At 34.1% G+C, this 21,991-nt stretch overlaps 1 protein-coding gene across 1 annotated transcript in view; it reads left to right on the forward strand.

Annotated features, from left to right (window-relative positions):
• The window catches only part of LOC306851329 (serine/threonine-protein kinase DCLK1-like), a gene marked incomplete at both ends in the record, with an annotated part of 35,795 nt that extends 13,827 nt beyond the window's left edge, over window positions 1–21,968 (forward strand). The window contains 13 exons of the mRNA XM_079387487.1: window positions 5,164–5,263; window positions 6,032–6,148; window positions 12,599–12,693; window positions 14,558–14,609; window positions 14,697–14,866; window positions 14,943–15,062; window positions 15,372–15,518; window positions 16,550–16,683; window positions 16,889–16,966; window positions 17,222–17,318; window positions 17,405–17,485; window positions 17,582–17,695; window positions 21,783–21,968. Of these exons, the coding sequence (XP_079243613.1) occupies window positions 5,164–5,263; window positions 6,032–6,148; window positions 12,599–12,693; window positions 14,558–14,609; window positions 14,697–14,866; window positions 14,943–15,062; window positions 15,372–15,518; window positions 16,550–16,683; window positions 16,889–16,966; window positions 17,222–17,318; window positions 17,405–17,485; window positions 17,582–17,695; window positions 21,783–21,968 (1,491 nt within the window). The remainder of the gene's footprint in view (window positions 1–5,163; window positions 5,264–6,031; window positions 6,149–12,598; window positions 12,694–14,557; window positions 14,610–14,696; window positions 14,867–14,942; window positions 15,063–15,371; window positions 15,519–16,549; window positions 16,684–16,888; window positions 16,967–17,221; window positions 17,319–17,404; window positions 17,486–17,581; window positions 17,696–21,782) is intronic.
• Between the last annotated feature and the right edge of the window lie 23 nt (window positions 21,969–21,991).

Genomic DNA, 21,991 nt, shown 5'->3' on the forward strand with positions numbered 1-21,991 from the left:
AATATTGAAACTAAAAGACAATGCTGAGCCACCTACTGTATATTGGATCCGACAGTAATGTCGCAGCAAAGTATGAGTGACCGTTTTTATCACATGGTCACTATTGCTTTGCTCATGACCCCTTTAAGAGCAAAGTTGCTTTGAGTGTTGCTGTCAAGGTAAACGGAATAATAATTTAAATATATGTCTAATATATGTCTATTTAATGTATTGCTTTTTAGTTTGCCTAAGGTCACTATGGACAGCTGGATGGAAAAGAACTATGTGAATGTTCTTCAGAATCCTCCTCAGAACAAAATAACAGCATATGGGTTTGGAATTACATGAGTGTGAGTAAATAATGACTGCATTTTTATTTTGGGTGAGTTTGTTTAAGGCTTTGCTGCCAGCATCCTTCAATACAGCAGCGATGAAACCGTATTCAATAAAAGTAACCACATTAATTTGCACATACTTTCAACCGAAAACAAAAAGAAATGCAGTTTCCTTATGATAACATAATAACGGTAGATTAAATTTCACTTAATACGATTTTCCTCTCAGCATCTAGTCTGTGCACTTTGTCAACCTGGCCTGGATTTCCCTTACGCTTCCAACGACAGATCTGCCGCTGAGCCACCCCCACTCAACCTCAGAACCCAGACAGACTATTTCTAGCAAATATGCTAATGTATTTCCTGAGAAAAATCCTTCCTGCTGAAATGGGAGACAACCCCCACACAGGTGATCTAAAACTGTGATAGCATATGTCTCAGTGTAATGAAAATTTGGGACAGCACAGTGCGAAAGACTATAAATTATCCAATACATCAAGGCCTAGTTTGTGCTAGCAGTACCATTATTCATGTTTTGAGATGTAACACAGAGAGAGAGAATCACACATACATAATATTTGCAGTGCTGGGTAGTAACTGATTATATGTAATCTGGATTACGTAATCAGATTCCAAAAATTAAATACTTGTGTTTAGATTGTATTACATTTTAAAATGCTCATAATCAGACAACAGTTACTTTTTACTGATTACATTATGACATAGTTATTCTATCTTTTAAAATTTCCTCCCTCTGCAGATCCTTCTCATGTTGTTGATTACAAAGAATGGAATATATATTGATCAGATGATCAGTGAGATTATATTACCTAAAATATGTACTGTAATAGATTACTAACAATTTTTACCATGTAATTTGTATTCAGTGATGAAATGGAATTGAATATTTTTGTATGTATTTGTGTACATTATTATTGATCATTATGAATGAGTTTGTGGTTTTAAGCAACAGAAAAGCTTCTCCTCACACGCCTGTAACAGAATCCTCGAAACTCTAGTGTTATCTAATTATTCATGTGCATCAGTTCGTAACACCCATATTTATGCAGGAGACAAATAGCCTTATGAAATATGAAAAATAAGAAGATACTGTGATCTATGCATCAATGCTTTTAAGTAGTGTTTGTCGAATTACAGACTTTGCTTCATGATTTGGTGAAAAGAAAAAGCTTCATTTAGTCAATGATCATATCCCAAACTCTTAAAGATCGGATGCAAAATTCACTTTACAAGTTGTTTGAACATAAATGTGTGTTGGAAGTGTGTGTACACATCCATCCTATAATGATAAAAATCCACCCAGTGTTTTTTTTTAAATCCCTATTTAAAAATTCTCAAATCAGGCTGTTCTGAGGTTCCTGTCAGAATGACGTAGTTCTGTACAGGCCCCTCCCACGATAGATGACTGACAAGACAATCTGTCCTGAGACCCGCCCTGAGTGAGCTGTCATTCATTAAGCAAAAGGTGTTTTTTACACTACCATTGAGATTTATTTTAACCAAAGCATGTTACAGACTTTTCATTAAGACCCTAAAGAATCATATCAACTTGTGGGCATCCGATGACCCCCTTTAAAGGCTTTATGTAATATGTATTTCTGCATTACGGATCTATAGATAAGTGTCAGTAATGGATTCGTAGATGAACCGCATCCTAGTAATGCATTGAGACGAAACCCCAGTAAAAAGCTTCCTGTCAAACAGGACATAAACCTGCAGGAGGTGCTCGCTGTTAATCACAATTATGGAACCTCAGAGAAGGTCATATCTCTGTATCGCTCTGATTTATTTATGATAAATCCTAATAGATGATGCTTACAGAATATTCCTGACCAGTTATTTCAATCTGGACACAGATACTGTATGTGAACTAGCTACTTGCTGCTATCTACTAACTTTTAGAACATGAAGTCAACAAAGTTTAACTGAGGTCAGAAAATGCTTTGCTATATTTTAAGAGGTTTAGGAAGGAATGGAGTACATCGTATCCTGGCATCGTTTCACTTCAATCCAATTTTCGTCACATGTAGAGCCAGTTTTAGTCACTACTTCAGATGGAGGATATGGATTAAAAACATGATTCATCAGATTTGAGTATGTTTTTGAGTTTTACGGCTCCTGCCTGGTACACACTGTTGCTGCCAAGAGACTGACATAAAGCCAGGAGATTTAGACTTTGCCTAATCAAAGCAAAATGTAGTAAAAGTAGTTTTCCAGACCATCTTAGGTTTTTCTGATCTTGTGATTTAAAATTAGTTTATCTGGATGTAATCGGGTGTCATATTAGATGAATGACGTTGATGGTGTGAATGTTACTAGTAAACTAGACTGTTTCTCATTTTTTAAATAAATGTGAGTGTTGTCATCAGGATTAAATTTTTTTTACCTCTGCATACTGTCCCAATTGAAAATAATTTGTTTATGATATTTATATTATTATGATATTTTGGTGCTGAGATATAGCAGGCGACTCCAGAGGCTTCAAGAGCATCAGAGATGCTGAAAATGCTGAAAAGTCTTGGCCAGAAGAAGTACTTTTAAGAATTAGTTCTGTAGTCTTTGTTGGTGGCAGCTGCAAAATGAAAAGCCGCAAAGTGCTTGTGCCCTCTTGTGGTGATCAGGAGAAATGATCACTTGGATGAAAATGGCATGTTTAAATTTATTATTTGGTTTTCTGTGCCATGTAATTTTCAGCCAATGGAAGTTTTTGCCTTGTTAGGTTCCAGCTTTTTTTTTTCTTGTAAATGTATTTAAATATTTAAACCAAGTATCACTGCTGTAGACATTGTGACTGTAGTAACCTGTTTTGCTTAAGTTTTTGATTTAAAACTTTTATCTGATTTAAAGAAAGCAAATGGAATGTTTATTAAGGTAATAAAAAATAATCACATCTGTAAACCTTTGCATCTTTTCACACAGTCAGTTTAAAAATGTATCTTGTAAAATATGATTGCTTCAGTTTATGGCTTGGAAAAAGTTAAGTTTTTATTATTATTATTTTAATAAGTCAATGCCTATCAGTTCTTCTAACTCTATTTATTTTTATTAGTATGAGTTTGCATGCTTTCCAGTAGGTAATGCTGCAGCACAAGATGACATTTCGTGCACAACCTGACATGAACTTGGATGTTTACCACTGAAGTAATGCTGTATATAACAATCAACCATTTATACGTAATGAATTGTTGAATTTCATTAGATTTGTCCTCTATCTGTCATTGTTCAAATAGTCTTTGATTTAATGTGCAATGATGTTTCATTGACAATTAATTTGGGTTTAATTTTAATTTGAAGTATAGTTTTCATCACTGCACTTTATTTCTTAGCCAGTTTCATTCCACAGAAACAAAAACAGATGTATCGCCTTTATAATGTTAGGTCTAACTAACCCTCTGCTGTATTGCATACAAAAGATCACACATACAGTAACAGACTTATTACACGATTGTTACCACTTTCATCAGTGATACCATTTATATTGCTGTAATATCTCTGAATATTGGATCATTCACTCTTTTTGCATTCAGCGTAAGAGCATTAGGTCATTATTTGCCACCTGATTGAATCATCTTACTCTGATCTTGGTGATGCCGTCACTGTTGCTACAGCAACATGTTCTCATTGGTATATGTAAATGATACATTAAAGTGAGATGCTAAACTGCCTTCTCATTCATGCAGCTGTATGAATCACTGATCACTGACCTTTAGAATGAGGATGTTAAACACGGTTTGAGACTCTGATTAAATTGGCTCTAACGTCTGAGCCTTGAATTATTGACTTTAGATGAATGGATTATTTTATTCAGCCTATTTCAGCCCAATTTATTTATTTAGCCTAATATCTTTACAACTTAGGCTATGTAGTTTGTATTTATGTTTGAAAATGCATCTATTTACAAGCTGCATGATGTTTTTTTTTCAATTATATTGGAAACTGGTGAAATTGAATATATTTATCTGTATTAGGACCTCGGAAAAAATTGTATATACTGTACATATATACATATATAATATACATATAACAGTTTGGGGTCAGTAAGATAATAGTTAATGCTTTTACTCAACAAGGATGCATTAAATTGATCAAAAGTGAAGACATTTATAATGTTACAAAATATTTCTATGTCAAATAAATGCTATACTTGTTTTATTCATCAAAAAAATCTTAAAAATTAAATAACTAAGCAAGTTTTTAACATTAATAATAATAAGACATGTTTCTTTAGCTGCAAATCGACATTAGAATGATTTCTGACAGATTATTTTACACTTTAGACTGGGGTAATGATGCTGATAACTCAGCTTTGCCATCACAGAAATTAATTACATACACTGAAATGTATTAAAATAGAAAACAGTTCTTTTAAAATGTAATAATATTTCACAATATTCCTGTTAGGGGTCGACCGATATGTGATTTTCAGGGCTGATGCCGATACCGATTATGGTCAGATCAAGTAGATAGTTGATATTTTAACCGATATATGTGTCTGGTTTAAAATGAAAATTAATATAAAAATTGAGAATAACAAAACATCTGTCAAATACTTTCTTTAAATGCTTTTAAATTATTTTATCGGCAAATCGGTTTTGAAAATAACCGATACCGATAACCATAAAAATGCTTGATATCGCACCGATAATCGTTCGACCACTAATTCCTGTATTTACTCTATTTTTGATCAAAGAAATGTAGCCTTGGTAAACATAAGATACTTTAAAAAAACATTTATAATTTAACCAACTTCTCATTTTTGAACGGAAGTGTATTTTTGAATGTACTGATATTTAGGTGAATGATAAGTCTACCTCTGCTGATTCTGTAGGTGACATGCCTTCAAGACTTCTTTGGTGAAGATGATATATTTATTGCCTGTGGCCCAGAGAAGTTCCGCTACCAGGATGACTTCCTGTTGGATGAGAGTGGTAAGATAATGGATGATGTGTCCATCCCTTTTTAAGGACCAACTACAGCTGTGCCACAGACCTCAATTATATGACTAAACTTCTGCAATTGTCCATTTAAATCAAATGATATTAGGTTGCAATAACTATTAAAAGTTAGTCCTTCACATTCTGTGGTAGTAATTAATAATTAGACTTATAAATTTAAATAAGCTGTTCTGACAAAATAACATCTTGTCTAATATTGTATTATTTGAGAGTTGGAATTTTAATTTTCATAATAAGCTCTTCCCCTGGTGTTTGTTTTAATTAATTAGCTGTTTCCAGCTGTCTGTGTCAGTGTTGTCATCTATTTTAAAGCTTTACTGACATTAACAGCAAATGTGTTTTCCATTTTAAAATGCTGCTTTTTGTAAAAAAAAACATATTGATGCAAAATGTTTATTTAGCAGTACCATTGGTTAATGACATTTTTAACTATTGACATTTACTATGCAGAATCATGCACCAGACTATGAGCTATTTTAAAATCCTATTGATAGACATATTGACTCTGTGCATGTGGTCCGAGAGCAAACCAGCCTGTCAGATCTCTTCTGATCAGACCTCCAGTATGTCAGACTGACCTGTTTGGGTCAGACTGAGGTTGCGGTAGATTGATCGGCGGTGACATGAGGTCGTCCACACAGCTGAGGTGTTCTTCAGTGTATTTTACAGAGACAGGAGGCTCATATTGTAGAGCCTCTGAAGTAAAAGCAAACTGAATTCAGATTTTTGCTGCTTTCTCAGAATGCAGGGTGGTGAAGTCGCAGTCCTATGGCCGTATTTCTTCCATGCAGGGCCGCTGTTCTCCCCGCAGCGGTGGACTGTCAAGAAGGAGCAAGTCCCCTGGTTCCAGCAGCTCAGGTATGGGTCTTTACAGCAGATTGATATTTAATCTAATCATACTTATAAAAGCATTCCTGCAGCTGTAAACTGTAGGTTGGGTATAGTAGGCTGACACTAATGCATGCAGGAGTGACTCATGAAATATAAACTGGGTACTTGTTAGTTGATTCATTGCAGTCGCAGAATTCAAAGTTGTACATTTTTAACCATGGATGACTGTGGAGTGTTGCAGTTTGTAGCCTTAAATATCTTCATATCTTTTTGATTCTCAGAAGATGTGTTTGAGGAGTAATGTCCCAAATTAGGGAGCTAATTTAGCTGACACCTGTCACACATTCTCAATCTCTCCATCTCTAATGAGCTCCTGTGGCAATTAACAGAATCATATAATGGGATGTTGCAGTGTTCAAGTCACTGTGATGCCTGTGTTTGGTGTCCGTGTAGTCTAATTGTCTGATAAGCTGGAACTTTTCGCAGAGTTCTGGTAATGACAAAACTAAGTTTTACATCAGTGGGTGATTAGATGAATGGATTAAGATAATGTATAATTAATTTTTAGCTCACCCAGTACTGAATGGTTTCATTTGCTACCTTCAAGCAGACTCTAAAACCACTAACAGTCAAACCATATATAGTAAAAATATTCTATTCTTTATTACAATCCATTTATCCTCAATTGTTCTATTCTATTCTATTCTATTCTATTCTATTCTATTCTATTCTATTCTATTCTATTCTATTGTGTTCTATTATGTTCTCTTCTCTTTTGTTCTGTTCTATTCTATTCAGTTTTAATCTGTTATGTTCTCCTTTATTCTGTTATATCTCTCTATTATTATTATGATCCATTCTATTATTTCTTCAAGTTCATTCTGTCCTATTATATTTTTATTCTATATTGTCTTATTCTATGCTTATGTTCTTATTATTCAGTCTGTTATGTTCTATTCAATGTTGTTCCACCCTATTCTGTTCTATTCTATTCTATTCTATTCTATTCTATTCTATTCTATTCTATTCTATTCTGTTAAATGTTTTCATATGTTGATCTCCTTTATTCTGTCCTCCTTTATTCTATTCTATTCTTATTATCATTCATGTTGTATTCTTCTACTTCATTCTGTCCCATTCTATTTTATTCTGTTGTTTCAATTCTATTCTATTCTCCTCTATGTTATCCTATGTTCTATTCTATTCTATTCTATTCTATTCTATTCTATTCTATTCTATTCATTTTTGTGATGATCCAGTTATCTACAGCTGTTCTATTCTGTTCTAATGTTTTAATCTGTTATGTTCTCCTCTATTGTGTTCTTCTTTATTCCACTCTCCTCTATTCTACTCTACTCTGCTCTTATTCTATTCTATTCTGTTCTAATTATGATCCATTTTATGCTCTCCTCTGTTGTTTTCTTCTGTTATGTTCTCCTTTATTCTATTCTGTTCTATTCATGTTTTCCTCTTCAAGGAACATGGTGTTTAGCTAGTTTATCAGGCAGTTGGCTAGATGAAATTGCACTCTAACTATTTTAAAACCTAACTGGCCTGCATCTTAGACCACCTTTTTTTCAGCAAGGTTCTGGATGCTTCACTGTTTATGACACATTGGCACAATTTTGCAGTGTTACTCTACACATGCAATGTTCTGACAGCAGTGTAGTCACAGTGTTTTTGTGACAAACCGTACATGCAGTTCTTGGCTTATTTTGATGCTGTTGGTCATTTCTCCACTAGTGAGTGTTGTCTGTTTAAATAGAGGCCGCCCAAACCAGATTATTTGTAGCTATTTCTAACTGAACAACAACTGCACAAAATGTTATCCTGAACATCCGATTGATCTAGGTTTAATTATTTTTCCTGGAATAGATCATGAATCATCACTTCCTGGTGTTGATGTTCCAGGCAAACACCAGGCTTTCATCAGGTCAGGCTTTCATCACTCAGTAAGCTGTAGAGAGACATGTAAAAAACAACAACAAAAACAGAACAATTATTGTGCTTCAGGTTGGGCCTGTTCTTCAAATTTTGTATTCCGACCAGGTACAAAATGAGTCCTCGGAACCATCTATTTTGTAATGAGCTGGTACTGAGTATCAGGGTTGACACAGTGTGGAAATGACACAGGTGGGCATAAACTGGGTGATTGGGCCAAATTGTTTACGAGGGATATTGCTAATGTTGTTTTGGGAGAACAGACTTGTTTAGCTACCAGATAGGCGAGAGTGTGAATGATATATGGAAAGAGGTTCCTGATTACAAATATAATGCTTCCAAACTCTGGCAGAATGTCTTACGGGGCAGAGATCTGCCGTGCAGTCTGGACAAACAAATCTAGTGTATAGTGCTGTCGCAATTAATCGCATCCAAAATAAAAGTTTTTGTTTGCATAATATGTGTTTCTGTTCTGTGTATATTTATTATGTATATATAAATACACACACACATACAGAATATATTTTGAAAATATTTACATGTCTATATTTATATTCATATAATTTATATTATAAATATGTATATTTAATATATAAACATATTTTTCTGAAATATATACATGCTTGTGTGTTTATTCATATATACATAATAAATATACACAGCACACGTACATACATTATGTAAACAAAAACTTTTATTTTGGATGCGATTAATCTCGATTAATAGTTTGACAGCACTAATATATATATATATATATATATATATTTATTTATTTATAGTTCTATTAATATTTTAATTAAATTATGTTTACATGTTTTGTTTTCATTTGATATATATTTTTTATATAAAGTTTCAGTAATTTAGTTGTTTTTTTAATGAGTTTTAGTTTAAATGAAATTGAAAAACTTTGCCTTGGCAACAAGCTAAAATGAAATTTTACGCTTTTTTATAAGAAGACATCTTTAACAGATATTAGCTGGTAATAAATTTGCTGGTGCCTTTGTTCAGATTTTTCCAAAATATTAGAGTCAAGGATAATAGTGGACTAAGCAAAAGTAATGAAATATGGATATTACTTAATTTGCTGGATAGTGGCTCCCACACTGTGAACATTAGGGACTAAAGTTTGATGTAAGCTGATATTAGTCATTTCCCTCTGGGTTTCAGGTCAGCACAATATCTTAATCATCAATTAATGGGATGAAATTTGCTTTATATTTTTAAATATATTATATATTAATATAATATATATTAATTTATATATTTAACATATAACAATGTAATTTATATTTTTTTCATGTAAGTGGCCTACATATTTTAATCAGTTTCACGTAGCATAAGATTTAGCTTTTAAGTGACTTAGTTGAGGTCAGTGTCTGTCCTGAGTCTGTTTTTGTATCCAGACATGTGTCTTGAAGTTCAGCCCCAAGAATATCGCAGACAGTACATTGGGTGCTTGTGTGGTTTGGTCGTTGTGTAATTTAGCTGTCTGCAAGATCTGTTGACAACCTTTACTATTCATGTGGTGATTGCTGTATAAATTAATTATACAGTATATATAATTATACCACCAAAACCACTAGCTGCTTATTTAGTATTTTAATTAAGGCTGCCAATTTATTTATTTATTTTTTTGTTTATATTTTATTCAACATGTTTTTATTGTGGCTTAGTTAAAACCAACATTAAATGATATTTACCACCCATTTGACTTATTTCTGAGTGAAACATTTATCATTATATACAACTTATTTATAATTAATGTCATGTAAGAAGTAGGGGTGTGCGATATGCTCAAAATCTTATATAACGATATGAGTAATTTTATTTCATGGGACTGATATATATCACAATATAGTTATATTTGCTTTAAATAAGGTCTTTATGATATCACAGTTTTGGATACCATAGAAATTGAATAATTCTTGTCACCAGTGTCAATATCACAAAAAAACTAATACTAACCTAATTTAAATAAATAAACATCAACTCAAGCTCACTGAAGACAAGTAAACAGTCAGTGATTAAATAATAAGAAACTGATTACAAGCAATAGGACAAAAAAACTACAGTAGAACAAATAAATAAGAAATACTTCATACAGTGTATAAAGTAATGAAATGTATAAAACCACTGCATATTCATTGTGTAAATTAAATATATATTTCTTCTAATTAAAGTTTGATTAACATGACAGACAGCAGCATTAGACTGCTGTCACTTTAAGAACTGCCCTTATCCAGTACACTTTCTCAGCTTTTTGTTTACAAAGATACTTGCAAAGATGTGCATCTTGACAAACAAGTGTGTATTTAACTGTTCAATGCCTATAAAGCGGCCAAAATCTCAACCAGCTGACAGATTCTACCAGTTTGTGTCTATTGTGTCTACCGGTATATCACTCATCTTGAATCAGAAGACACATCAAAGACATATTATGGCTTTTCACTGTAAATTATAAACTGGCCTGCTCTTTTGAGTTGTACATTTAACAGTTGGCATTTGCTAAAATTACACGAAACATCCCATTAATTACAGTTTTTCACTATATACTGTTGATTAAGGAAACTTACTGTTTAACTAATTAACAAGATTTTACTGTAGCATTTTTACATTTCTTTACATGTCCATTTTTATAGTGTATAAACTAAAAAATCCCTCTAATAATCAACATCCATCCCTCAGAAACTATATGTGAATATATGAAGTGAGATCTAGTTTGAAAGGGAAGTTCTCACTGTTCCCTGTCACTATGAGCTCTGACTAAATGTTTTCCCCAAGTTTGTCGTTCGGTGATCACACACATGAATGACGGCTGATCTGATAGTCCTTCAAATCTGTTTTCCATCCCCAAAATAACACAATGATGCATTCACACTCTCTCCACATGCTGAATTATGTCAGGCTGTGATAGTGTACACAGATGGCCAGGGGAGCACGGTATTCAGATCATAGTGACACACAAACACAGAGTAACAGTGATAGCTGAGACTGAGATGGATTTATATGTTACTTAATGTGCTTTGAGGAGCTCTGAAAGCAATCATATTAGTAGCCATATCTCTGAATCATAGCGTAATCAGATCTTTATTTGTATTCAAACAGTGCTTGAGATACTTCAGAAATCCACTCAAAACACCACGTCATCCACTCAGCTGCACTTACGCTGTTCAGAAGCACCTTCACAGTGTTTTGCCGTGAGATCTTTTTGGAGATCTTTATAGTCACCCACACAGACAGTGCTGCAACTACAATATGGCATGTTTATGAGCTAAACTCCTCCCTCTGTGGCAGTTTATGACGTAAGGTGTGCGCAGAAGGCTGCCTATGATCAGCCAGCAGACATACATCCTCTCCTCCTCTCCCACTCTCATTCATACTCTCGCTGCCTAACAGTCACTATGAGCGCAGGAGGAATCGCTGTTTGCTCTGGCAGCCTGCTGCTCTCTTTAGCAGGTAGGACAAATGGGTTTGTGCAGCAAGTTCGTAAAGGTGAGATATTTTGAATTTTATTTGTTTTTCTTGCTTGAGGCGGTGTAGAAGAATTAAATTAGTTCTTTTTTTAGTTTGGTATTGCATCTGAATGAAGGGTTAATATTTATGCTTTGCAGATTTTTCATGGCTGTGATACTTGTTTTCATCATATTTCTAAGCATTCTGTGCATGCTTCTAATATTGAAGGATCTGTTTGTAGTGAAAGTGTTTTAGTGGCCAATGCATGATATAATGAAATAATGCTTAATATTGTACATATAATTGCTCTTTTTTTTTATATTGAGCTAACTTGTGTAAGTTATTAAACATAGTCTGATGTAGCCTGTACTACCGTCATATTGACAGTTTGTGTTTAATAATATTGTATTTGAAGTTAATTATTAGTTTATTATATTTTAATTATTTATTAAGTATATATATTATCTTTTAGGTATATATTTTTCAAGGCAGAAAAATATACGTATATATGCATAAAATAAACAAAAATGCAACCAAACAGTGATCCTAAGAATAACTTTAATTTTTTTTCCTGCAAATTGATTCTGGGGTGAAATATGTCATTCTTGATCAAATATGAGATTTACCACTCTGTCTTGATTAATATTCCAACATTAACTGAATATGAACTCTTTTATTTTATATAATTAATTATATATTTTTACACACACACACACACACACATGGTTATAATAATTTTTTGCATTATCTTCATGATAATTAAGTAATTGCAACAAAGGAATTATCATTAAAACCTTCATTTTCTTAAATTTGCAGTGGGAAAAAAATCTATAATATATATTGCATTATATAATTTTTTTTTTTCCTGTTTTAAATTCTTAGAATTTGAACTTGTTTTCGTGACAGTTAAGCAAATCCAACCAAGCAGTGATCCTAAAAATAACTTTAATTTTCTTCCTGCAAATTGATTTTTGGGGTGAAATAGGCTATGTCATTCTTGATCAAAGGTATGAGATTTACCAACTTGCCTTGATTCATATTCCAACATTAAATGAATATGAATTCTGTTTTTCTGTATTTCAGCTAACGGGACAGCAGGTAGTCAGCTGTCAACCCCACGGTCAGGCAAATCTCCCAGTCCATCTCCCACCAGTCCAGCCAGTCTGAGGAGACGAAGGGTGAGACCTGTCACTCCAAAGACCTTTCACAACATCTGGATATGCCGTAATGCACTAAAACGCCTTTAAAGTGGAATCAACTTATCTACATTTACAGTGTCTTTCACTGCATCAAAAAAACATCAAATGCTTTTATCTTTCTTATTGACCCTAACTGTATTTCAGGTGCTTTAATTTGCCAACATAGTGCTGAATCACACTGAATTGCTGTTAAACACCTCCGTTTTAAATAATGCCACATTCACCCAAAATGCATCCTAGCAACAACAGACAAGCTTCTTGACCTGGCTGTATGCCTGCTTCATTTCCTGACATAAATCATATGATTTGTCAACATTACCCTGGTTTTCTGCTTTGCTAAATTATGGTATTAAATTAGATTTATTTGCTTGTGTTCTGTAGCACAAACAAGTATAATTACACATTCTATTAAAATTCCATTTAGCTGCATATTCTAAACAAGCTAGTTGATTCTCACAATAGTGGGCTCACTATATCACTTTTTAATTACTGGAGTAATGGCTGCTAAAAATTTAGCTTTGCCATCACAGAAATATTGTAAATTACATTTTTGGTGTGTTCACATAGAAAATAGTTATTTTTAATTGTAATAATATGTCACGTTAGTATTGTTTTGCTGTATTTGATCAATGATTACCAAATGTTACCAACCCCAAACTTTCGAACTATAGTGTCTATCTAAGCACATGCCATAGCTTTAAATATAGTTATAAATACAAATAATTCTCTGAGATGTAGATGTACAGTAGTGCCTGAAGACAAATATGCAACATTTTTTCAACTGAACAGCCTTTTGAATTAATATTCGGTGCAGCTAATATAGTCTGACTGAAAATGTATTCATTCTGACATCACTGAATTTCACCTCGCCTGCCCCGCTCCAGACGTGAATATTCTTAGCACACCCAAGCTGTTTCCATAGAAACTGACCTTTATTGCCCTCTGCAATACCTCTGCTCAGTTTCAAGGGATAGTCCATCCGAAAATGAAATTCTGTCATCATTTACCCAACCTCAAACCTGCATGACTTTCTTTCTTCTGTGAAACACAAAAGAAGACATTTTGAAGGATGTTAGAAATGAAAAACTTTTTATTTTTTATTTTTTTTTACTTACATTGTATGGACAGAAAATACAATAAAAATCAACGGGAACCAAAACTGTTTAGTTACCAATATTCTTCAGATTCTCATTTCATGGTCCTCAGAAGAAAGAAATGTATACATGTTTGGAACGACAAGAGTTTGAAATTGACAGAATTTTCATTTTTGGATGTACTGTCCCTTTAAGATATGGGTCTATTTAATACAGAATATCAACATTTATGTTTTTTTTTTTTAGACATATTTTTATTGCAAAAATATATATATATTGCAAAAATATATATATATATAGATAGATATAAATATTCATAGAAAATACATTTTTATATATATATATTAATTCCCCACCCTCCAAAGCATTCAAAAATTAAATTATACAGGTAAAGAAGTTATTATACTAAGCTAAGTTAGGCAAATCCACATATTTGCAAATACAAAGGCGCAACATATATACACATATCAGTCAGTAGAGTGAGAGGTATTTATTGCCTGTGCCAATATTTGGTTATTTTCCAGAAACTGCATAAACAGATCCCAAATTTTATGGTAGTCCTTTTGTTTGCCCTTTATACTGTAGGTTATTCTTTCCAATACCATATAATGTGCTAGATCGTTCAACAACATTTATGATGTATATAATAACGTGTTTAACAATATTTAAAAAGACAAAATGACAAAATGAGGTAGTCTTCTCACTAACACAAAGTAAGTTGTAAAATGGCCCTTCAATTTCCCTGACAGGGCTCTCAGCACAGTGGCTCCATGGACGAGGGCGATGGGCCGGGCAGTGAAGGTGAGGAACCCTGTGAGACTATGACAAAAGTGTTTCATTGTCTTATCATCTTCATCTGAATGTTACATCCCAGAACTTTTCTTCTAGCTGAGCTGATGGAGGATTGTCCTGAGGTTCCTGCTTCCATAGCCGAGAGGTACAAGGTGGGACGAATGATTGGCGATGGGAACTTTGCTGTGGTTCGAGAGTGTGTGGAGAGATCCACAGGCCGAGAGTACGCTCTGAAGATCATTAACAAGAGTAAATGCAGAGGGAAGGTAAGATGATTTGTAAAAACAATCCTAGTCAAAAGTAATGATGGAAGATCATCTGTGTTACATTTGTGGCTCACAGGAACACATGATCCAGAATGAGGTGTCCATTCTTCGGAAAGTGAAGCATCCTAATATTGTTCTGCTGATTGAAGAAATGGACACATACAGTGAACTCTACCTGGTCATGGAGCTGGTCAAGGTGAAACATCTAACATTCAGCTCAATACGTTCTTTAAATTTTATTCAATTTTAATTAATTATTTTATTCAGCAGGGATGCATTAAATTGATCAAAAAAAGTGACAGGAAAGACAATTTTGTTTGTGTAATGTTCCAAAATATTTCTATTTCGCATAAATTTGACACTTCGCCACTGAAGACTGGAGTAATGGATGTAGAAACATAATAAGAAACTGACTACTTTTAAGTAATGTTTTTTGTGTTGCATTAAATTTGACTGCTCAAATATTGTCCCTGAATGCGCGGTGAAATTGTGTGTGCATGAACAGGGTGGTGACCTCTTTGATGCCATCACCTCCTCCAACAAATACACAGAGCGGGACGCCAGCGGGATGCTGTATAACCTGGCCAGCGCTATCAAATATCTGCACAGCCTTAACATTGTTCACCGTGACATTAAACCTGAGAATCTTCTGGTGGGTGTTTGAATATTACAGAGAGAATATTAGCCCCTTTCGCACCGCTTTAGTTCCAGAACTAAAAGTACAGTACTAAAGTACTGGGACGATTTTGCATGAACTATTTCCCAGTACTATTTAAAGGCGTTCAACAACGAAAACAAAGAACAACGACGTTAACAACAGGAGGATGGAGGACGCTGTGATCGGAGCTGTGTTTTTCCCGCGGTGCGAACACGCCAAAAAGTGGGTAGTTCCACAATTAGTTCGGGTACTATGAAAAGGTTCCTGCGGTGCGAAAGGGCCTGAATATCACTATACAGTAAATCACAAATGCATCTTTGGAATGACACTCACATCTGAGAGAGGCAAATGCAATATGTCTTTCTAGAGTGCAGATACAGTATCTTAAATAACGCTTCTTACACAAGCTTTAGAACAAAGTAACTTAACTCAATACTGGGCCTAGTTTACCCAGCTTATAACTTCAGATACAACACTGTGTTCAAAGTAGTGTTTCTTTAATAACAGCAAGAACAAAACAGCTCAGACAAAGGTTTTTGTGCCTGGTGCACATAATAATATCCCGTGAGTTATGTAAAGTTGTGGCAGATTAATGCATGCCATAAATTGAATCTGCAAAGATGATTTTATTTTTTTTTTTTTATTTTTTTTTTTGCAGAACTGAGATAAAGCTGAAAACCAGACACAAACAGTCTGGAATTTTATTTGAGCTTCCCTTTCAAAAACTGCTAAAATATTTAATTATATATATACACACACCCACATTATTTAGTTTAGTTTTAAATTATATTTAATAAATTAAAGAAATTATAATTAAAATTAAGTATTAAATATAATTTAAAAATAAAATAAATGTGTGTGCATAGTGTAAACACACACACACACACACATTATTTAGTTTTAAATTATATTTAATACTTAATTTTAATTATAAATTTATTTACAAAAAAAGAAAAAGATCTGTTTCTTCAAACTAAATATCAAACACTTGGATGCAGATTGATGTGTATTTATATGTGTTCAAGGTCTTTGAGCACCAGGATGGAAGCAAATCCCTTAAACTGGGGGATTTTGGCTTGGCAGCAGTTGTGGACGGACCACTTTACACTATATGTGGCACCCCAACCTATGTAGCGCCAGAGATCGTTGCAGAGACGGGGTAAATAAATCATGTATTCATTAGCATGGCAATGTTATTGTAACAGAGCATGAAAACCCAGGCTTTTTAAAGATCTGAGGCTGTATTCACAAATAAGTTGAAAGTTACCTCTAATGCAGAAATTTATGAGGTGGTAAGATAAAAATTTGTGAATACGGCCCCTTGTCTGGAATATAACTTAAAAGTTTTTCGCTTCGTGTTTAAGGTATGGATTGAAAGTTGATATCTGGGCGGCCGGGGTTATAACATACATATTGCTCTGCGGCTTCCCGCCTTTCCGTGGGTAAGTACAACAAAAGCATGTAACGTTTATTTTGTTCAATTTATACAACTTCATAGTTCATATTATAATATATACAGATTAAATGCAGTTAAATTTGATTTGTCACTCCCTCTAGTGGCCGTGTTCTGTAATTCAGTTTTTACCTGCACATCTGCAGAGGATATTGATTTATATATGAATATAGATATAAAGTTGTGCCTGCACAATAAATATTCATGAATATTCAAATTTGTTTTTGCATACCTGTTCTTTTAGGAGCACAGATGACCAGGATGCTCTTTTTGACCAGATTCTGATGGGACAGCTGGATTTCCCTCTTCCATACTGGGACAATGTATCTGACTCTGCAAAGGTTGGTATACCAAAACAAAGTTTCAGAGTTCTGGAAAGAAAAAATAAACCTCATTCTCTTTCTTTTTTTACTTCCTTTCTCTACAGGCACTTATTACCTGCATGCTACAGGTGGAGGTCGACCAGAGATACACAGCTCTACAGGTGTTAGACCATCCCTGGGTCAATGTAAGACTTTATCTGTCTGTTTTAAAGTGTGTGTGCTATTCTCAGACTGTTAGTGGGAAACTGATATGTGGAGGTACTGTTTCTACTCTTTCTCAGGATGACAGGATGTGTGAGAATCTGCACCAGCTGTCTGTGGCCGGCAAGATTAAGAAACATTTCAACATGAGCCCCAAACCCAACAACACCACAGCAGGAGTCACTGTCATAGCAGTAAGAGTCGCCTATTTAGCTCTTAGGTTTAAATATATATTGGTATATATATATATATATATATATATATATATATATATTGGTAACACTTAATTTTAAGGTGTCCTTGTTGCACGTTACATGTGCTTACTATTCTAATAACAATTAATTATGCATAATTATATGCAAATAACCCTAAGACAAAACCTAATCCTAACCTAACCATATAGTAAGTACTTGTAGTTAATTAATATTACTCAGTACTTAAATGTAACAAAGACACCTTAAAATAAAGTGTAAACATTTTGTTGACAATATTACCGAAATTCTTAAATCAAATATTAGTCGAAATACTGCTTTATTTCAAAAGAGTGATATCATATCTAATACTATTTCACAATGGATTGCACCTGGCATTCATGACTGCATTGTGTTTTTCTCTTGTTAAAAGAGTGTTATGTTAGTTTGGATATGAAAAATTGACATTCAATTCACATTGATTTGAGGTTGAATAGTCCTCAAGTCTTTTGGAACAAACCCTTAAGAAGGTCTGCAGTACACTGCAGTTGAATTTGCTAAAATAAAATCTACTTAAATATAGTTATAGGTGTTAAAATATTCTGGAGGATGTGCTCTTATCTCATAGCTCTTCGCTGACTCATCCATCAGCTCTTCTTCTCTCATTCCTCTTCTCTCCTGGCAGACTCCATCCTACTGCTTTCTTCTGGCTGTGACATCTCTGTGCTCTGCTTATATAATGACTGTCAGCACTGTTGTCAAGGACTGAATCAAATTAGACACTAATTTTATATTTTCATACTTGCTCTCTTCATGTAGGGTAATTACATAACATAACACATACTACTTTTACATCCACATGTAAACAAAATTTAAACAAAATATTGCCTTTCAAGACATTCCCACTTTGTTTTGATATTTTTTTCAGTTTTTGTTTAGTTCTTGCTTGTTAATTATATGTATGTATGTAACCCAAATTCCAGAAATGTTGGGACGTTTTTTTAAATTTGAATAAAATGAAAACTATTTGAAGACTTTCAAATCACATGAGCCAATATTTTATTCACAATAGAACATAGATAACATAACTCATGTTTAAACAGAGAAATTGTATACTTTTATCCAGTAAACGAGCTCATTTCAAATTTGATGCCTGCTACAGGTCTCAAAAAAGTTGGCACGGGGGCAACAAAGGACTGAAAAAGCAAGAAATTTTGAAAAGATTCAGCTGGGAGAACATCTAGCAACTAATTAAGTTAATTGATACCAGGTCTGTAACATAAAAGGGATGTCTTAGAGAGGGAGAGTCTCTCAGAAGATGGGGAGAGGCCAGCATCTCTGATGGTATGGGGGTGGATAAGTGCATACGGTATGGGCAGCTTGCATGTTTTGGAAGGCACTATGAATGCTGAGAGGTATATAAAGGTTTTAGAGCAACATATGCTCCCCTCCGGATGACATGTGTTTCAGCAGGACAATGCAAAACCACATACTGCAGCTATTACAACAGCATGGCTTCATAGTAGAAAAGTCCGGGTGCTGAATTGGCCTGCCTGCAGTCCAGATCTTTCACAGATAAAGAGCATTTGGTGCATCATTAAACGAAAAATATGTCAAAGACGACCACAAAGTCTTTAGCAGCTGGAAACCTATATCAGACAAGACTGGGACCAAATTCCAGCAACAAAACTCCAGAAACTCATAACCTCGATGCCCAGACGTCTTCAATGTTGATGCTACACCATGGTAAACATGTCCCCGACCCAACTATTTTGAGAGCTGTAGCAGGCATCAAATTAGAAATGAGCTCATTTTGTGCATAAATTGTAAAATAAATCAGTTTAAACATTTATGTTATCTATGTTGTATTGTAAATAAAATATTGGCTCATGTGATTTAAAAGTCTTTTAGTTTTCATTTAATTAAAAAAAAAAAAAAAAAACCTCCCAACATTTCCAGAATTCGGTTGTACTAACTTTCAAAATTGTCAGTAAGATTTTTTTTCAAATGTTTTTGAAAGAGGTCTCTTATGCTCACCAAGGCTGCGTTTATTTGATCAAAAATACAGTAAATAGTAATATTGTGAAATATTATTACAATTTAAGTAACTTTATTCTATTTTAATATATTTTAGAATGCAATTTGTTCCTGTAATGCAAAGCTGAATTTTCGGCATCCGTAATTTCAGTCTTCAGTGTCAAATGATATTTTCAATAATCATTCTAATATGCTGATTTGCTCAAAACATTACTTATTATCAATGTTGAAAACAGTTGTGCTGCTGAATATATTTTGCGGAAAACATACTATTTTTAACGAATATGTCTTACTGACCCCATAAATATATTTTGCTTTATTTGCATATTGCTTTGCATGTTTACTGTTTCATTAGCTTCATACATAGTTGTTTTTATTTCCCAAACTGAGTGTCTCTATACAGTATGCAGAAATGCTGAAACATTATGAGCACATTACTGTTCTTGTTTTGTAGAACTGCCTCTAAATATAACGCCATTATTGAACAGCACCTTGTGGCTCAAAGCTTGTGCTGTTTTACACGGTGAAAGTAAACATCTGATCTGTTGAGTTGCACTCATTTCTCTCTGCTCAGCCGGACGAGGGGTTTACCATCAAGCGTTCAGGGTCTTTGGACTGCTACCCGCACCCAGAGATGTATTGGATAAGGTATGCCCACAGAGCGGCAGTGTTTCCATGGCAGCGTGCTGGCAGTCTCCATAGTCCCTTTCCTTTCACACTCTGTGCCTCGTGCTATACAGTGGGGTGATGCCATGCTTTTTGCCATTAATGCTTTTAAGTTCATACTTATTGCTTTCAAGTGCTGCTTTGCTTAATTCTGTTTGTCAGTGCTTCACTTTTCTCTTTCTTTGCTCTGTGTTGTTTAGTGGTGTTTATCTTTGCCTTCTGAGAAGCTTGGACACTTGAAGTGTACACTTACTTCCCAGCATGCATGACACTGCTGGTTATGAGTTACACACTGGCTTGAATGTGCGGTTGAAGTGCAGTCAAAGTGTTTGGTGTGCACATGTATGTGCTGGTGGGAGAGCTTTAGAAACTAAGTGCTGAAATTGATAATGAAAACTGAAATCATGATTGATTAGTTAGGTCTTGAATCTTTCATTGTGTGCAAAAATAAAAACATAGAATGGTTAAGATTTATTTTTGTGTAAATTGTTCATAAGTTTTTTTTTTTGTAATTATTGCATTAAATTGAATCCGACAGTTTACAAAATAAAGATTTTATGGACAATTTACAAAAAAAAAAAAAAGGAACATAATATAACAATATTTCAAACATAATATTACATTCTAAATAATATTTGGGGATTTGGAGTAATTTTTGAAAGAAATAGTCTATTCAGCAAGGAACAAGGATGCATTAAAATGATCAAAAGAGACAGTGAAGACTTAAAAAATATATTTCAAATAACAGTTTTCAGCAATGAATAAGAAATAATTCTTCAATCATTTCAAAAGGATCATGTGACAGAAGACTGGAGAAAATTTGGTTTTGCATCACAGAAATAAAATGTAATTCCATTTATATTTCAAACTGTAATGTATTCTTGTGAGGCAAAACTGAATTCAGATAGAAACAGTTCATTTTAAATTTTAATATTTTCAAAATGTTGTTTTTACTGCACTTGGGATTAAATAATTGTAGCCTTGTTGAGCATAAAAAACTTTTTAGATAATCATTAAAAAACATTATACATTCCAAACTATGTATATAATATCCCAAATATGTATATACTTTGTGTATATATATATATATATATTTTAACATAATTAAAAACACTGGAAATAATTTTTTATAAATCAGATTTGAGATGTAAGGAGTTCACTATGCTTGGTGCACTGCTTCTAAATAGTTCACTATAACTTGATACTTTAACCACAGTTCAGTCTTAATTCAAAAACACAAGTTTTGATTTAGTTGTCTTGGAAAGTCACTGTTTAATTGTAATCCACATTCAAATGAAAATCTGTTAGCCTGCACCCATGCAATCTCTCTGCCCGCCCGTTGAGTCCTGAGCAGTCATTCACTGTCCCATGCTCTCGTGTTCCCCAGACCACCCCTCTTGATAAGGAGAGGCAGGTTTTCAGACGAAGACGCCACCAGGATGTGAAAGCGGCTGCTCCCCACAGCACCCAGAGCACCTTCCCCTCCAGCGCCGCCACCGAGTTCACCTCAGAGTCAGAGGACATTTCCCCCTGCTCGGCCGAGACGGTCCGCTCTCCCACATCACCGTTTTAAGCCCAAACCTAGTCTTGGCAGGA

Source organism: Barbus barbus (genome assembly GCF_936440315.1).
Source record: "Barbus barbus genome assembly, chromosome: 31".
Taxonomy (NCBI): Eukaryota; Metazoa; Chordata; class Actinopteri; order Cypriniformes; family Cyprinidae; genus Barbus; species Barbus barbus.